The sequence below is a fragment of the Planococcus citri genome, chromosome 2, assembly GCF_950023065.1.
Source record: "Planococcus citri chromosome 2, ihPlaCitr1.1, whole genome shotgun sequence".
Lineage (NCBI taxonomy): Eukaryota > Metazoa > Arthropoda > Insecta > Hemiptera > Pseudococcidae > Planococcus > Planococcus citri.
Genome location: NC_088678.1, coordinates 24,720,002 through 24,738,048, shown reverse-complemented (window position 1 = coordinate 24,738,048; position 18,047 = coordinate 24,720,002). Strand labels below are relative to the sequence as shown.

At 33.3% G+C, this 18,047-nt stretch overlaps 3 protein-coding genes across 13 annotated transcripts in view; all 3 read left to right on the top strand.

Moving 5' to 3' along the window:
• Positions 1-18,047, top strand: part of LOC135835117 (speckle-type POZ protein B-like) — a 203,234-nt gene that overhangs the window by 74,407 nt on the left and 110,780 nt on the right. Inside the window, exon 2 of one of the 11 annotated variants that reach the window (XM_065349217.1) lies at positions 13,081-15,460. The exons of the other annotated variants lie outside the window; for them this stretch is intronic. Coding sequence (XP_065205289.1) covers positions 13,227-14,417 — 1,191 coding nt within the window. The 5' untranslated portion in view covers positions 13,081-13,226 and the 3' untranslated portion in view covers positions 14,418-15,460. Of the gene's footprint in view, positions 1-13,080; positions 15,461-18,047 lie in introns of those variants that run through there. 11 annotated transcript variants of the gene reach the window in all.
• Positions 1,677-2,510, top strand: LOC135834034 (speckle-type POZ protein B-like). The gene has a single exon (XM_065347872.1). The coding sequence runs from the start codon at positions 1,677-1,679 to the stop codon at positions 2,508-2,510; it is 834 nt and encodes a 277-aa protein (XP_065203944.1).
• On the top strand, positions 8,426-9,991 carry LOC135833675 (speckle-type POZ protein B-like). Its single transcript, XM_065347440.1, has one exon. The coding sequence runs from the start codon at positions 8,735-8,737 to the stop codon at positions 9,899-9,901; it is 1,167 nt and encodes a 388-aa protein (XP_065203512.1). The 5' UTR covers positions 8,426-8,734; the 3' UTR covers positions 9,902-9,991.

The following is an 18,047-nucleotide window of genomic DNA, read 5'->3' as shown; positions in this document are numbered from 1 at the left end:
TGGCCGAATAACCTCAATAAAATGGATAAGATTTGAAATCGTTTGGTTAATGTCTGACTCCCATCCCCTCCACCGCTTCGAGCTTAAAATTTTCAAATTTTCCCAAATTTTCAGATGTTTCATTTATGTCCATAGTTCGGATGGTGTCTTGATGTCTTGAGTACCTATTTACATAACATCGCCTTTAGGCCATTAGAAAAATTCTCCGTTCATTTTTGTCAGGTTCAAGAATTTCTGATATGTGTATTAATTTTTTCCTTTAACATAAGTTGGGGTGTTAGTCTAGCATTACTTATGTTATGTTCGTCATACGTGTTTTAGATTTTTGGCTAATTTTTATTAACACTGTTGTGTAAAATTTTCAGGAAAAAAAGTCAACAAATCGTTAATTATGGGTGTAAATAATTGTGTGATTCTAGGTGACGGAACAGAGTGGAAACAGTCAGTATTTTACACGTTTCTAATTGATTCTTGTCGCATTGGTCCGCGTATTCCAACATGTCGTCAAGACTCTGCGGTTCATTTTGCAAATCGAGTAGGTGTAAAACCAAAATCCATTCTGATATTGCAAGTTTAGTTTGGACCATTGAAGATTTCCATTTTCACGAGGCCAAAGGAGAACCATTAGTATCACCTGTGTTTTCATCTCTTACGAATAATCAAGTTAAATGGTACAGGGTGGCCCAGAAAAACCTTTCACACTTTGGTAACCATTTATTCGTGTCCCGTAAGGGTTAGAGGAATGGTAAACACAGCTTCAGGTAGCCAATGGATGCCGAATTATGTTGCAGTGTATGTTTTTTGTTGTAGAGAAGTGGACGCTTGTGCAGCTCGCTGTTATCATAAAGGCGTTTTACCAAAATTTTAATGCAGTCATTATTTTGGTGAGATGCCTTTACAATAAAAGCACTCTGCACAGGCATCCACTTCACCATGAAGACAAACATGCATCAGAACATAATTTAGCATGCCTTGGCTATAGGAAACCGCGTTTACCATTCCACCAAGTTGACTGTTTGGATGGGCGTGGCTTCAATACCGGTTATGGGGACCATGTGTTTTCGAGGGAACGGGGAATGGAGATCAGATTGCGCGATGTTTACACAGGTTCTCGTTCCAAAACTGCAGAGCAAGCGAAAATATTCGGCTAACAATACGATACAACCATCCTTCCATTGATAAAATGATTGTAAACATTTCCCTTACTGAATTATCTCACGCAACGCTGAAAATCACTGGCTGCCAAGATTATCAGATTTATGAGATTGTGACTTCGTTTTATGGGGCTTACTCAACTCCTAGGTGCATAAAATTAATCCAGGGGCCCTAAATGACCTCCAGGACAATATTATTAGTGAATGTGGCCTCATCAGTCAAGAAATTTTGACAAACATGTTCAATAATTCTAAAAAACGTCTGGGCAAATGTGTGAAAAAGATGGAAAACATCTTGATGGCCAAATTTTTGACCTGGGACTTGTAAAGTTGATTTGAATATATGGTCTGTAACTGGCATGTCTCTACTTTATTTTCGTTTTTTAATCATTTCTCTAGGTGTTTTTTTCTCGGAGTAGTGAGCAAAACAAATGTGAAAGGTTTTTCTGGGCCACCCTGTACTTATCACTTAGACCTAATGGCAAAACTGATGCGAAGACTTCTATTAGTCTGTTTCTTTATATGAGTGAACTTAGCAGCATAGAAAAGAGCAAAAAAGTATTTTCGGAAACTACTTTTTCTGTTTTGAATAGTGAAGGCAAAGAAGAATTCCATAGAACCATGCCCATTCAGGAATTCGTGCATTCGACCAGTTGGGGTTACAATGAATTCATTAAAAAAGATGCAAAATTTAGAAACCAGATGCTGTCGAACAAAGCATTGACGATTCGCTGTGAAGTGAAATTCTCCGATATGAACGATATTGCTGAAGAATACCATCAATGTGACTGTAACATGGAAGTGCCTGAATGTAACCTCTCCGAAAACTTGGCATCATTATTTGAAAATCAGGAGTTCACTGACGTTGTGCTTTCCGTAAATGGCAAAGATTTCCCTGCCCATAAGCTTGTTTTAGCTGCTCGTAGTCCAGTTTTCCGCGCCATGTTCAAACATGATACGATTGAAAACGAGCTAAACCGTGTGGATATTGAAGATATTGACGAACAAGTTGCAGGTGAAATGTTGAAATACATTTATACTGGAAAATGCCTAAATTTGAAGAAGTCTGCAGGAGGATTACTGGCAGCAGCCGATAAATACGATTTGTATCAGTTGAAAACGATGTGCGCTAAGACACTGTTCGAAGGATTGTCGGTTGAAAATGCAACGAGTGTTTTGTCATTGGCAGATATGCACGGAGTCGAGGAACTCAAGAATAAAGTGATCAAATTTATCGTTTCGAATCCTACAGAAGTGATGGGTACAGAAGGTTGGAAGAATATTCGATCGAATTTCGAATTAGCCGATGAAGTATGCTTAGCTATAGCCAAACAGTCGAAGCGAACGACTAACTGAAATGCATTTAGTATGATAGCAATATGTTATGTAGTATCTATACATTGTAGTAATCTTGTTTTGTTTATTTATAAGTTTTCCATATTTGCTACTATTTTTATTCGTGATTTTTAGTTTTCATCAATTTAGTAATAGGTAATACGTACATAATGAAGTACATTATTGTTTGTCTTTCCTTGCGTTTCTAAATACAAGTACATATTACTCTTCGTATTGATTTTATACTAACGGATTATCGTTCCGAGAGTAGATCAGAAATCGGTATGGCCGTTTACGAATCTATTAATGTAAATAAATACGAAAATGAAAGTAATTCATCTGATTAAAATAGTATTTGAGTTTGGTGGTTGGATTCAATTAGTTTGATATACTCGGGTCTCAAGTTCTCAACTTCCAATCAACAAGAATGAATATCTTCAAAATTATCGTGAAGATTGAAAAATGTGGGTTTTTTCTCATAACTGAAAGTTTGATTTTTTCAATATTTTACCGTTTTTTTGTTTGATCTCGTGAATGTATCAGAACATGACGCGATGGCGAGGGCGGGAGGGAGGGAAATGCTGATTTAAAAAATATGAATCTATACAATTTTGTAATTACATTGAGGATGGTGAAATATCATCGAACTACGCATCTTGTTTTGTTTATTTATAAGTTTTCCATGTTTGCTGCTATTTTTATTCGTGATTTTTAGTGTTATTCAATTCAGTAATAACTTATGGTATAAAGTACTTTATTGATGGTCTTGTCTTGTCCGGCGTTTCCAAATACAACCTTATTACTCTTATTGGTATTAATTTCATACAAATTATCGTTCCCAAAATCGATCAGAAATCGTTATGGCCGTTTACGAATTTATTGATCGTAGGTACGAAATACGAAAATAAAAGTAATTCATCCGATTCAAATATTTGAATTCGGTGGTTGGATTCGATTAGATTTGAAACCCGAGTATCAAGTTGTCAATTTCCAATTAAGTAATATGAATGAATAATGTTCAGAATAATCATGAAAATGGGAAAATGTGTTTTTTTCATAATAATTTTTGGAAGTTTGATTTTTTCAATATTTTACTTTTTTGATCACATGAATGAATATAATCTGAACTTGACGTGGGGGGGGGAGGAATGTTGATTTATAGAGAACATGGAATCTAAACTATCGTTGAAGTTGATTACAGTATAAATATTGCGAACATTGTAGACTTTAATTTTCTGATGTGAACTGTGAATTTTTCAATATTCCAAGTTATGATGTTTTTTTTTTTAAAATTTTCAAGTGAGGCCATCACTTTTGAGCATTTTTGAACGTAGAAGTGAATATTTCGCCAAGAGAATAGTCCTCCGTTCAGGTCCGCATTTTCCTTGGGACAGTTGTGAAGTATGTAATATTTTACAAAGGCATCGTTAATTCAAAATTCTACCATTGCGTGCACTTCCTTTTATTTTTTGTATTATTGAGTGCATTTAGGTAATTCACGAAATTAAAATAATAATCTATTGAGTATTTTTACTAAATTCAGTAGAGATGAGGGTAGTTCGTTTCCCCGAATTTCAATGGAGAATAGCACAAAATCATGGCCGAACAACCTTAATAAAGAGTTGGTTAAGATTTCAAATCTTTCGGTCAACGTTTGACCCGCTTCCCTTCATCGCTTCGAGCTCGAAGTTTTCAAATTTTTCCAAATTTTCAGAAGTTTTATTATTATTAAGTATTTTTTTAAAAATTTCCTTAGTTTTAGCGGTGTCTTGATGTCTTTAACCTACATAACATCGCGTTTAAGCTATCGCATAGAAAAGTTTTTATGTCAGTTCATTTTAATTTAGTTGAAGGCTTCTTGAAATATCAATTGTTTCAAAATATGTGACGCGGCATACGAAAAGGTTACCCCAAGCAAAAAAATCAAAAAAGTAGTTTTCGATAAAAATGCGTTTTAAGTGTTCTACTGTCAATTTTACATGAAAATAGCAAATGAAAAAAAAATCCATTTTTTGGTCGGGGTAACCTTTTCGTATGCCGCGTCACATATGATAATTTTGTATTGATTACCTAGGCCGTAGGGAGGCTATGAAATTTTTTTCTCGATTTTGAAATAGCTCACCCCCAAAAATGTTCATTTGGGTACTAAATAAAAATTCCCGAAGTTTCATCATGATAGCTTAATATTAACACTAGGCCAAAGTTGCAAACACAGCATTTTTCACCAGAAGCCCGTAACTCGTACTATGTACATACATGTCCACGGCGCGTCGTGGTAAACGACTCATGCCACGCTAAAAATCTAAAGAAGTCACATACCCAAGAAATTGAACCTTTCCCATATTGTATTCAAATTCATTGTTCCGCCTGGGTATTATTACTGTATTTACACATCGAGTCCGAAGTTTACTAGTCAATTTTAACCATTCAGAGCAAAGCTGATTGTTATTAACACGTAAAGTTCAGAGTTCATTAGTCATTTTTATCCAATCATTGCGATGCTGTACGTCTTGTTATTTTACATAAGAGTTCACACTGATAGAAAAAATTCGTAACGATTACTCTATTTTTACATAAAAGTTGGACAAGGGTAAGATTTCGTACCTATTATAGTTTTGTTCGGAAATGATTCCTTTAAATGACAGGTATGCATTACTAAAAATAACAATACAATTCGCCATTTGTATAGTAACAGTCACTTTATTTTTCTGTAATCTTTACCCAATGTTACAAACATGAATACGCGCAACCTTTTAGAGAACAAACCGGTTTTTAGGACGTTTGTTACAGGACACTTCTAGGAGCCAGCACTTTTATTTTACATCTTACATTAGCAATCGCGAAGGAAATAACCTTTGCAATATGTAATAATTTGAATTTCAAAAATTAAAAATGAAGGGAAGATATGCACATTTTCAATTTATTTCTGCAGATATGGTGTTCCCTAATTGTTATGAATTTTTCCTACCTATAATATGTAACTAAAATTCCTACACCTATATGGGGTTTGAACCTGGGACCTCTTGTTCCTAACATCCTACACCTAACCCTACGACTACGAGTACTTCATAGAGTTTAGGGCATAAAATAAATACTTTTGATTTACTGTGAAGCGCACATTGCTGAATGCTCTGATTTAGGCTATGACATATAGGTATTTGATTTATGCAAAATCCTTCTCATAGTATATTACACCCACTTGAGTCAAAAAAATTCACACATACCAAAATGTTTTTTGTTGTAGGAAATTTATTCAAATGATTTTTTTTATTTGAGTAAAACCAAAAATTTTTAAAGCTAAATTCGGAAATTTTTTAATTTAATTTTAAAAATCTATTGAAAAAAATTATTTTGTAGGTATGAATTGAAATTATTTTTTTTGATTTATTAAATCAATTTGCAAATTGATTTTTGTATTCTTATTACTTACATAATTTGGAAATGAATTTATTTTGTAAAATGTAATTTCAAAAATTTCTGAATTTAGCCTTACAATTTTTGGTTTTACTGGTATTAAAAAATGTATCCAACATTTTATTTACTCACTGTTTATGTTTTTGTTAATAATTTTGATCCGTCAAAATTCCAATTTCATTTTCAAAATTTACTATTGCCCATTCAGAATTTTTAAAATCATTTTATACCTATTGATTTTTTCAAATTCTCATGATCAATAAATTTTAAATCAAACTGTAAAAAAAATTGATGCAAAAAGTTTGAATGGGTAATTTTCAAAGTAGGTACTTACCTAACCAAAAAAAATTTGAAAATAAGGCTTTTCTGATTGATAAAAAATATAATTTATTGATTTTTTGGGCAAAATAAGGGGTTTGAGTGAAATTTTAATAAAACAGAATTTGAAGATATCATAATTTGCTATTGATTAGTATAATTTTTTTTAATTTCTAGGAATAATACCGATTTTACGAGCGTTTTTATTTGAAAATTTTTACCAAGAGCTTAATTTAGATTGAAATTCCTCCAGATTTTTAAGTGAGCACATAGGTATTTCAAAAAACCAAAATGTTCAGAATTTTTTCTCTACAACATAAAATAAATCACAGATTAATGTACATATCAACTGCTAAAAAATGGGAATTTGGTACATAGCTCTACTGTAAGATGTAAAAAAAAAAAAAAACTGAAAAACAAGTAGCCCTAAATTTAGAAAAAATGTTGCATAAATTATTACTTGTGTTGAAATTGAACAGATAATCATTTTCCAAGTGATCATAATTTCAGAGAGAGGATTTAATACCTTGATTGAAGTAAGGAAAACTTGGGAATAACGCAACGTTTCAGTAAAAGTATACTGAATTGATTGCCGTGTGAACACTGAAACAGTTACAGGATGTTTTACGTAATTCTTACAGTACTTAAGCGGCTTTTATACTTTTTGTAGCATAAGTGTTCCTTATTTGCAACAATAAAAGTTACAATTCTCGTTTCTGTAATTGTTACTGTCGTTGATAAGGTGATGCTGGACAATTTTTACAGTAACTATACCTAAAATACCCAGTTACTGTTTCTTTAACTTATGCTGCAACAGTTGTTTTTTCCTATCTTATAACTGTTACTTTAGAATTCAGTTCTACTTGCTCCGAAATTCAGTATAAATTACTTGAAATTTTACGTAATCATTCCGTCAAGTAATCATTCCTCAATTTATCTCAATAGTTACAGAAAACTTTTTCTTGAATACGGAAAATTATGAAATAAATACCTAACAAAAGGTGTTTTACCATTTTTTCCGTGATTTTTCGTAATATTTACTGTAAATTGGTAAATCTTACCAAAAATATTGTGAAAGCTGCCAAATTTACAGTAACTTTTACGAAAAATTTCTATCAGTGCAGAGTCCACTCGAGGGTAATTCAAAATTTAAAATTCTGTCTACATGATTCTTTGCTGGGATGCATCAAAATTAGTTGGAAAACAACCCACCCTAGTGGAAACCTTCATTTTTAGTTGAAAATCAACGTTGGAAACTGCGTGGCCGAATATTTCTTCACGAATTCGCATTCTATAAATTATGCGTTATTATTTAGCATTCGCAAAAAGTAGTGCTAATTTCTAAATGAAGGGCTTCAGTAGTTCATTCCAAACTGGTCCAAGTCCATTTTTATGATTTCGAGAAAAACGTAAATAACTGGTTTCGTCGTCCTTCCTCTTCAGTAATAGGTGATGTGATTATACGTATATAGTAGGTACCTATGGTTGTGAAGCTTGATCGTTCTGCTGTGAAGTCCCGTACTTGTTTTTTTAAATATATATTTGCGTATTTTCAGCTCCAGAGCGCGCCAAAGAGTGAGAAACGGTAGACTTAGGTCACTTTCGAATTACATATGTATGTATGGCGTTGAAAATTTTGGAAAAATGCTGGAAAAATCCGGTTTTTTTTGGAAAAAATATATGAATCACCAACTTGATGCATTTCTGAAAAAATTTTATACAATACAAAGCACCTTCGAATTTCATTTATTATGGAAAAAAACGTAGCTTATGAAATGAGTAAATTTGAAGAAAAAAAAAACATCTCAAAAATCTTGAAATTTTAATTTTAATCTCGTTTTGAATAATGATTACAAAATGTAAAAAAAGAAGTGAAATTTAATCGAATATGCGATTACAAAAATCATTGAGGCGCTCCTGAGCGAAAAAATTACTTCTATACATGGTAACCCACCTGTAGCACCAGATGGCGCTGCTAAATCAAAAATTAAAAAAATGAACTTGGGTCAGTTTGGAATGAAGCCCTTCAAATTCTAATCCACTTTTTATAAGTATTGTGTAAAATTGTGAGAAAAAAAACTACAACAAATCGTTAATAATGGGTGCAAAGTATAGACACTGGAACTAAAAAATGCACAACTGCTGGTCACAGCGGTAGGGGAATCATGTAAAATTCCATGAAAAGTTTTTCCAAAAGGTCCCTGTAGAGGCGCTGCTCGTCGTTTCCCTACTGGACGACGCGGATGTTGGCGCGGTAAGGGGAATGGGAGAACTTTTTGCAGGATCCCCTAACGTCAGTGCCCACCAGTTGTTCATCTTGTAGTTCCAGTGTCTATAGTGTAAAATTATTGTGTGATTCCGGGTGACGAAACGGAGCTGAGTGGAGACAGCCTGTGAGCAGATCGTATTTTGAAAACGAAATACAATATCCGTTTGTAAAAAGCTTTCACGACCATCGGGTATTTTTGTTCGGCTTTACTTGATTCTTATCGTACTGATCCACTTATTGCAACATGGCCAGTTTTTGTAAATCAGTTTGCAAATCGAATAAATGTAAAACGACAATCCGTTCTGATACAGCAAGTTACGTTTGGACAATTGAAGATTTCCATTTTCACGAAGCCAAAGGAGAACAATTATTATCATCTGCGTTTTCATCTGTCACGAATAATCGAGTTAAATGGCGCTTGGTACTTTGGCCTGACGGCGATACTGATGAAAAGGATTCTATTGGTCTGTTCATATATTTGAGTATACATAGCAGTATTGAAAATAACAAAAAAATATTCGCAGGAACTACATTTTATGTTGTGAATAGTAAAGGTAAAGAAGAATCCAAATGTCCATTGAGTATTAGAGAATTCTCTATCCTCACCAACAGAGCTGGTTGGGGCTTATTCATTAAAAAAGATGGGGAATTTAGAAACAAGATTCTGTCGAACAATACATTGACGATTCGCTGTGAAGTGAAGTTCTCTGACATGGAATGCATCACTACGAGTACAAGTTCTCATCAATGTGACTGTGGCATTAAAATGCCTGAATGTAACCTCTCTGATAACTTTGCATCATTAATTAAAAACCAAACGTTAACGGACGTTGTCCTTTCCGTGAATGGTAAAGAGTATCCTGCCCACAAGGCTGTGTTAGCTGCTCGTAGTCCAGTTTTCTGCGCCATGTTCACCCACAGTACAAAAGAAAGCGAGCTCAATCGAGTTGATATTAAGGATATTGAAGAAGCTGTTGTGGAAGAAATGCTGAAATACATTTACACCGGAAAATGTGAGAATTTAGATGGATTGGCCGAAGGATTATTGACAGCAGCCGATAAATACGATTTGTGTGGATTGAAAGTCATATGTGCGAAGAAACTAATCAGGGGATTGTCAGTTGAGAATGCAACGAATGTTCTTATATTGGCCGATATGCATCATTATGAAGACCTAAAACGACAAGTGATCAAGTTTATTGTTACCAACTGTACTGAAGTTGTGAACACTGAAGCTTGGTTAAAAATGCTCTCATCGAATTCTAAATTGGCGAATGAAGTTTGCAAATCCATTTTGCACGTAAATGAATCTCAAATGGTGAAATACTCATACACGTTCTTCGCCGTATTACTTATCACTTTTTTGTATGATGTAATTTTTCCATGTTTGTATTTCTTTTTTTCTGGTTGATATTTTGTTTCTTTCGATTATGTTTTCTAGTAAAATGATTATTACCTAAGACGTATAAACCTTTAATACATTGTAGTATGCTGTAGTGTATCTCGTGTATTGTTTTTACGTTGTAACGATTAGTTAATTTGAATGAAAATTGCTTTCAATGTTTTACGATTTCTTAATTACATAATTATGTAGATATTTATTTCATACAGTACATTTTATATTTTACCTGAACCATCATCTAATCAATGTATGTACTCGCAACTTCCTAAATAAAGACTTTCTGTATGTTTCTCGTTTGAAATTTTTTTGTGTGTATGTTTTCAACGTTCTGGAGCAGTTCAATAACAAAATGAAATTTCTACAAATTGTCTATGTTTTTGCAATTGCTCATTAAATCTTCCATTATGTTTGAAATGTTTTAGCAATTGAAACTACTTACTCGTATATTAAAATATCGCGTTGATTTTGAAAATACCAATTTCTCAAGTTTTTTTTTTGTGAATCATTGATCTTGAATTGAAATTTGTTCAAAATCGGAAAACCCTCACGAGATTGTATTATATTACCTGTAATGACAACTTTTTAAAAATGTCTAGTCCTTAAAAAGTAGGTAGGTAGTTCCGAGTGAGGTGTATTTTTCAATTTTCGAAGTTCGTCAGTACGGTTATGAATAGAACTAGCCTACGAAAACTCAAACAATTGGAATCGTTTCTGAAAACCAATTTGTTGAGTTATGAAAATGTCTGATTCGAAGTATCACAAAGAAGAAGTACCTATCAACTTTCAATTCAGCGTATTTGTGGAGTTTCAGTATCTTACTCGTAGTTGTACTTCTGTTTTGGGAGGTTGGATGTAGTGACCCTGTATTTCTGGAAGTTGAGTTTAAATCCTTGAAATAGTCATACCGATTTCTTTAAATTTTTTCAGAACAATGCAAATTGCAAACATTGTGAATTGCATGAGTTTTCTCCATGGGTAGTTGAAAATTTGATTTTTTCATTCTAGTTTACTTACCGTTTTTCTCCTCGGTTATCCAAGTGTCTATCTGAGATCATCAAAGTCATCCTTTTGTCCAAAAATTAATCTAATATTCTCAAAATTGAATGATAATTTTTTGAAAAATGCAGACAGTGTGTGCGTATTACAAAAATTGTCAAATTAAATTCCCAGTTATTGAAAATTACCATAAAATAGTGAAAAATTGGTATAATTTTTAAGCGAAATTTCGAGAAGATTACTTGAATCGTTCCGAGAATCGATCAGTAATCAATCAGTGTGGTCTTTACGAATTTATTGATGTAGGTATAGTTTGATCTCATGAATGTAATCAGAACATGGCGTGAGTGGGGGGGGGATACTGATTTAAGGAACCATGAATTTAACGATCGTTGAAATGTCATTACAGTATAAATATTACGATCAGTAGACTTTAATTTTCTGATGTGAACTGAGAAGTTTCCAGTATTTTAAGTTATGGAGTTTTTTTTCATTACTTATTATTATTTTCGAGTGGGGGCATTTCTTTTGAGCATTTTTAAACGTAGAAGTAAATATTTCACCAAGAGAAAAGTGCCCGGTTCAGAGTTCAGACCGGTCTTCCTCGGGAAAGTTATGAAGTATTATTTTACAAAGGCATAGTTAGATCGTATTTTATGACTGATCGTCAGTTCAAAATTCTACCATTGCATAAACTTCCTTTTATTTTTTGTATAATGAGTGCATTATGGTAGTTCACGAAACAAAAAAAAAGAATGTTCAAGTATTCTGACTGAATCCAGTAGGGACGAAGGTAGTTCGTTTTCTCGAATTTTGATGGAGCATAGCACAAAATCGTGACCGAATAACCTCAATAAGGACTTGGATAAGATTTAAAATCTTTTGGTCAACGTTTGACTCCACCACTTCGAGCTCAAAGTTTTCAAATTCTTTCCAAATTTTCAGATGTACCTACAAAAATATTATTTTCAAACAAAATTTCTCAAGTTCAGATGTTTTCTTAATGTCTTGAGTATCTACCTACTTACATAACATCGCTTTTAGGCCATTAGAAAAATTCCCCGTTCATTTTTGTCAGGTTCAAGACTTTCTAACGTATTGTATGTTCGTCATATAGTTTGTTCTCAGCTGTAATTCGCCTAGCTATGTGCGATGTGTTTAAATAATAAATATTAAAAGTACATACTTATGTATTAGGGTGGTCCTTAACTACATGGTAAAAAAAAATGTGCGATTTTTTCCGCTCCCACCCCCTAAAGTGGTGACCTCGGGTGAGAAAATAATTCCCTATTTTTTATTTTTTCCATTTTCGAAAAATTCGGGCTGCGGTGGGCCCCTCAATTTTCAAAAATTTGAAAAAAACCTAATTCAAAGAAAAATTTTCGAAATTTCAAAATTTCGAGTTCCATCATCTCTAGAAGGTCCTTTTTGAGTAAAAAAGCCTCTCATGGCGATTTTAGCCCCCTCCCATGAAAACCAAGCTGACCCCACCAGAAAAGCTAAAATACAAATTTCAGTTATTCTGGTGGGGTCAGCTTGGTTTTCATGGGAGGGGGCTAAAATCGCCATGAGAGACTTTTTTACTCAAAAAGGACCTTCTAGAGATGATGGAACTCGAGATTTTGAAATTTCGAAAATTTTTCTTTGAATTAGGTTTTTTTTTAAATTTTTGAAAATTGAGGGGCCCACCGCAGCCCGAATTTTTTGAAAATGGAAAAAATAAAAAATAGGGAATTATTTTCTCACCCGAGGTCACCACTTTAGGGGGTGGGAGCGGAAAAAATCCCAACTTCAAAAATAAGGACCACCCTAAATTGTATCTTCTTTTCTGAAAATTGAAAAATGTGAGAGGTATGAGTGTAGGAAAAAAATGAAAAAATCGTTGGTACAAGTTGAAAGATTTATTAGGTATTACAATTCAGTGAATCTGTATCCGCTCTAGTCTCATAATTGATCACTAATTCTCACCTATACCTCTTTCAAAGAACTCGTGTTCTTAAGGTGGCTCCACAATTTCTGGGTCATCGCTTCTTACTTCACATTATTAATTCTGCATGACTATTGATTTGCAAAAAGTAGAAGTCATTTTGTAGATTTTTGTCTAATTTTTATTAACACTGTTGTGTAAAATTTTTAGGGAAAAAACGACAACAAATCGTTAATCATTGGTGTAAACATTTGTGTGATTCTAGTTGACGAAACGGAAAGGAAACGGTCACTGAGCAGATCACCATTTTGGAACGAAAAACAATATCTCTTTGTAGAACGCTTTTGTCAATCGAGCAGTCTTTTACACATTTCTAATTGATTCTTGTCGCATTGGTCCGCTTAATCCGACATGTCGTCTAGTCTTTGCGGTTCATTTTGCAAATCGAATGGGTGTAAAACCAAAATCCATTATCATGAAGCGAGTTACGTTTGGACAATTGAAGATTTCCATTTTCACGAGGTCAAAGGAGAACCATTATTGTCGCCTGTGTTTTCATCTGTAACGAATGATCAAGTTAAATGGTGTTTGAAACTTGATCCTAATGCAGGTGAAACTCGCGAAGAAAATCAGTTTACTCGTCTGATCCTATATTTGAATGAACATAGCAGTATCGAAAGGAACAAAAAAATATTCGCGGAAATCGCTATTGGTATTTTGAATAGTGAAGGTACAGAAATATTTTATAAAAATCTATCTGTTGAGAAATTCATACATTCTGAAACTCACAACCGCTTCCCCATGAGAATCAATAAAAAAGATACAAGATTCCAGTTGGTGTGGAACAATGCGGTATCAATTCGCATTGAAGTGAAATTCTCTGATATGGACGATATAGCTGAAGATTATCATCAATGTGACAATAACATTCAAGTGCCCGAATATAACCTCCCCGAAAACTTGGCATCGTTATGTGAAAATCAGGAGTTCACTGACGTTATCCTATCCGTGAATGGCAAAGATTTCTCTGCCCATAAGGTTGTATTAGCTGCCTGTAGTCCAGTTTTCCACGCCATGTTCAAACACAATACAAAAGAAAACCAGCTAAATCGTATAGATATTGAAGATATAAACGAAGTAGTTGTTGGTGAAATGTTGAAATACATTTATACTGGAAAGTGCGCTAATTTAGAAACGTTGGCAGTAGAATTATTGGCAGTAGAATTATTGGCGGTGGCGGATAAATACGATTTGTATCAGTTGAAAATGATGTGCGCTAAGACCCTACTCGAAGGATTGTCGGTTGAAAATGCAGCGAGTGTTTTGGCCTTAGCAGATATGCACGCTGTCAAGGAACTCAAAAACAAAGTGATCAAATTTATCGTTTCGAAACCTACCGAAGTGATGAGTACAGAAGGCTGGAAGAGTATTCGATCGAACTTCGAGTTAGTCGATGAAGTACTGTGTTTGGCTTCAGGTCGGCCAGTCCCGGGCCCAAGCACCTTGGTTAGGAGTCAATCTTGGTGGGCCGCGGCGAATTTGGGCCAGTTGGTACCAATATTGTTATTTTTTTCATTTTTTTTTATTTTTCAAGCCAAGTAGTACAGTATTATTTTGTTTAATAAAATATGTACGTATATATTTGTACCAACCGGTCCTGAGCTCGGCGATGTATGTCAAACAACTGACTGAATTTAGTACCCTACTTTATACTCATATTATGTACTCGTAAATGTAGCAAAATCACGAATTATCGAACTGTATCTTCTCTTATTTTCGAATAGATTTTCAGTGTTTGTAATTTGCTTCAATTCTGTAATATCTGACTCTTGATGAGTGTTGATGATCTTGTGTTTCAAAGTAAAAATATTATTCAGAGTGAAACTTTAATTTGAAAATTATTTAAAATTTGAATTGATACGGTTGCCTATTTGAAATCTGTGCGCCAATAGATCCGAAAATCCATTGGAAATCATAATGGCTGTTCACACATATATTACTGCGAATGCAAAATTGTGTTATTAAAATCGAAAGCCATTCATCTGGCTGAATTATTTGAATTTGGTGGGCGTATGTGTGATGATGACGGAGGGGTTCCCAAAATAACGCAATTCTACGTTTTTAAATGAAAATGATAAAACGTGGGAAGTATCAACATTTTTGATCCAAATTTGGTGTCTTTCTTATGATGCATTCGAGGAGAAAATTATTGACCAAAAATTGACCCTTTTTGGTGGGATTTTTACATTTTTGAAGTTCTTTCACCAATTTAAAAACTGCTGATTAAAATTTATATGTTGGGCATGCACAAAATATATTTTTTTGTGATTGCTCCTTTGATGAAAATCACAAGTTCCATCGAAAAACTAACAATGCAGTAAGTATCTGTGCAAGTTCTAAAAAATTCGGTTGAAAACAGGTGTGGCTAACCAATTGAAGCAAATAACTGAATGAATCGTGTGCTTGAAATGATCGCATTCAGTTCATTGTAATTACATTTCAGGAATGGTGAAATATTATCAAACTACATATCTTGTTTTCATGTTTGCTACTATTTTTGTTCGTGGTTTTTAGTTTGCTTCAATTCAGAAAATACATTATAAATTAGTATTGATTGTCTTTTTTTGTGTTTCTAAATACCTACATACAAGTATTACTCATCCTATTACATAATTTTATACGAATAATCGTTCCGAGAATTTATCAGAAATCAGTAGGTATGACCTTTTACAACTCCTTATTGGTGTATAGAGAAATACGATAGTGGAAGTTGTAATTCGTTTGGTTTAAAATTTTAAAATACGATGATTTTATTCGATGAGTGTGAAACTCGAGTCTCAACTTGCTAATTTCAAAATAATTACGAAAATTGAAAAAAAAAAAATTTTCATAGGTGATTGGAAGCTTGATTTTTTCAATATCTTAACCTTCTTTTGTTTGAGCTCATTTGACACCCCCTCCCCTTCCACCGGTTCGAGCTCAAAGTTTTCCCATTTTTTTTTTAAATTTTAGATGATTTATTTATTAATTTTTTAATTTCTTTAGTTCTTGTCTACATTTTTGCAATTGCTCATTAAATCATCCATTAGGTATGTTTGAAAAGTTAAGCAATTGCAACTATGTACTCGTATATTAAAATATCGTGTTGATTTTTAGAATCACAATTTCTCAGGTTTTTTTTGGTGAATCATTGATCTTAAATTGTTTGTTCAAAATCGGAAACTCTCGCGAGATTGTACAGTATTACCTGTAATGAGTAATGACAATTTTGTTAAAATGTCAAGTCCTTAAAAAGTAGTTCCGAGTGAGGTGTATTTTTCAATTTTCAAAGTTTGCCGGTACGGTTATGAATAGAACTAGCCTACGAAAACTCAAACAATTGGAATCGTTTCTGAAAACCAATTTGTTGATTTATGAAAATGACTAATTCGAAGTATTACAAAGAAGAGAAGTATCAACTTTCAATTCAGCGTATTTGTGGAGTTTCAGTATCTTAGTTGTACTTCTGTTTTGGGAGGTTGGATGTAGTGAGTCTGCATTTCTGCAAGTTGAGTTTAAATCCTTAAAATAATCACACCTATTTCTTTAAATTTTTTCAGAACAACGCAAATTGCAAATATTGTGAATTGCATGAGTTTTCTCCATGGGTAGTTGAAAATTTGATTTTTTTCATTAGTTTACTTACCGTTTTTCTCCTCGGTTATCATCCAAGTGTCTATTTGAGGTCATCAAAGTCATCAAAACGTCATCCTTTTGTCCAAAAATTAATCCTGTATTCTCAAAATTGAATGATAATGTTTTGAAAAATGCAGAAAGTGTGTGCCTATTACAGGGTGGGGCATAAGTAACGCAACCCTAACTTTGAGGCGTTCCCACGGCAACTCATTTGACTCCAAAAATTTTTTTTTGAACAAGAAGTAGCCCTGGTATGTTTAGAGGTGCCTGAAACAGTTGGATTCGAAATCCAAGCATTTCTGGCTGAGCGGGGTCGATTTGTTTACCGAGCGTACGTATTTCACTTTTGAACATAAACGTTGCGTATGCAGCATATTTTCAATTTTCAGGATTATTTTGGAACAAAATCATTCAAAACAGGGTAGGAATATTTCAGAGGAGATTCAAGAATGTTACTGCGCTGATTAAATTGACTATAACTAATTTTTTTCAATCTTTGGGCCAAAAATGAGTAAAAAATCAAAATTTCACTAAAATCAACAAAAGTCTTCGGAAACATGATTGTTCGCGCTCGTGCACGTGTTTTATGGCTGAAAGAGGTCATTTCCAATATTTCCTTTAATTTTCTTTTGTATTTGTGCCATTTACGTCGAATAAAGGTGAAGTTTTGGTAACAGGGTTGCGTTACTTATGCCCCACCCTGTATAAAACAGGGTATCTAACAGGTAGTGCAAGTAGTGAAAAAGTAGTGATTTTTAAAATGGGTAATGAAAGTAGTGAAAAAGTAGTGAATTTTGTTAAAAAGGTATTGAAAAACTGAAAAATTCAAATTCGTTTCTTTTACTTGATCTTTATTTTGTAAAAAAGAGCTCATTTGTCGACTTCTTTAAAGCTTGAATTATACATTTTTTGAGAACTTTTGCCACATGGAAAATTTATTGTTCAAATTCAAGAAATGTTCAAAGTTTGAATCAAAAAAATGAACTCCTCCCTGCATAAAGATTTTTTTTCACTTCTCGAAACATGAATTTTTGAACGCTTTTGCTCCAGCTTCGATCAGGCTCGTTTGCTTTTTTTTAATATTTTTAATTTTTTTTAAAAATCCTTTGAATTTCAAAATTTTGAAGCAAAGTAATAAACTTCCTATAGTTAACTAAATCATTGTTTTTTACTTATCTGTACTTCTCAAATTACTAATTTTCAAGAGCCAGTTTGTTTCTCCGTTCCACAATTAAAAAATTCCAGACATGAAGGGGCTTCAAAAAATTGGTATACATTTTTGCACATTTAAAAAAAAAATTTATGTAAAAATAGTTTTTTATTTGACCAATTTCATTACATTAGTAAGAACCTTTGAGGTGAAAATAAAATGAAAAATTGAAATGATATTTGGGGTGTTTGAAGACATTGGAAAAGCGAAAATTTTATTGTGAAATTTTGCCTCCCTCGACGCCCTTTTTTTATAAAATCTCTACATAGTATTTAAAAAATGGTCTGCCAAAGTCCTGATTTTTTTATTCTGAAATTTTGTTAGACACCTTGTCTTATAACGTATGT

Bases quoted from the DNA above. Each gene is read 5' to 3' on its own strand.
- LOC135834034 (XM_065347872.1), top strand. From the start codon at position 1,677: ATGAGTGAACTTAGCAGCATAGAAAAGAGCAAAAAAGTATTTTCGGAA.
- LOC135833675 (XM_065347440.1), top strand. From the start codon at position 8,735: ATGGCCAGTTTTTGTAAATCAGTTTGCAAATCGAATAAATGTAAAACG.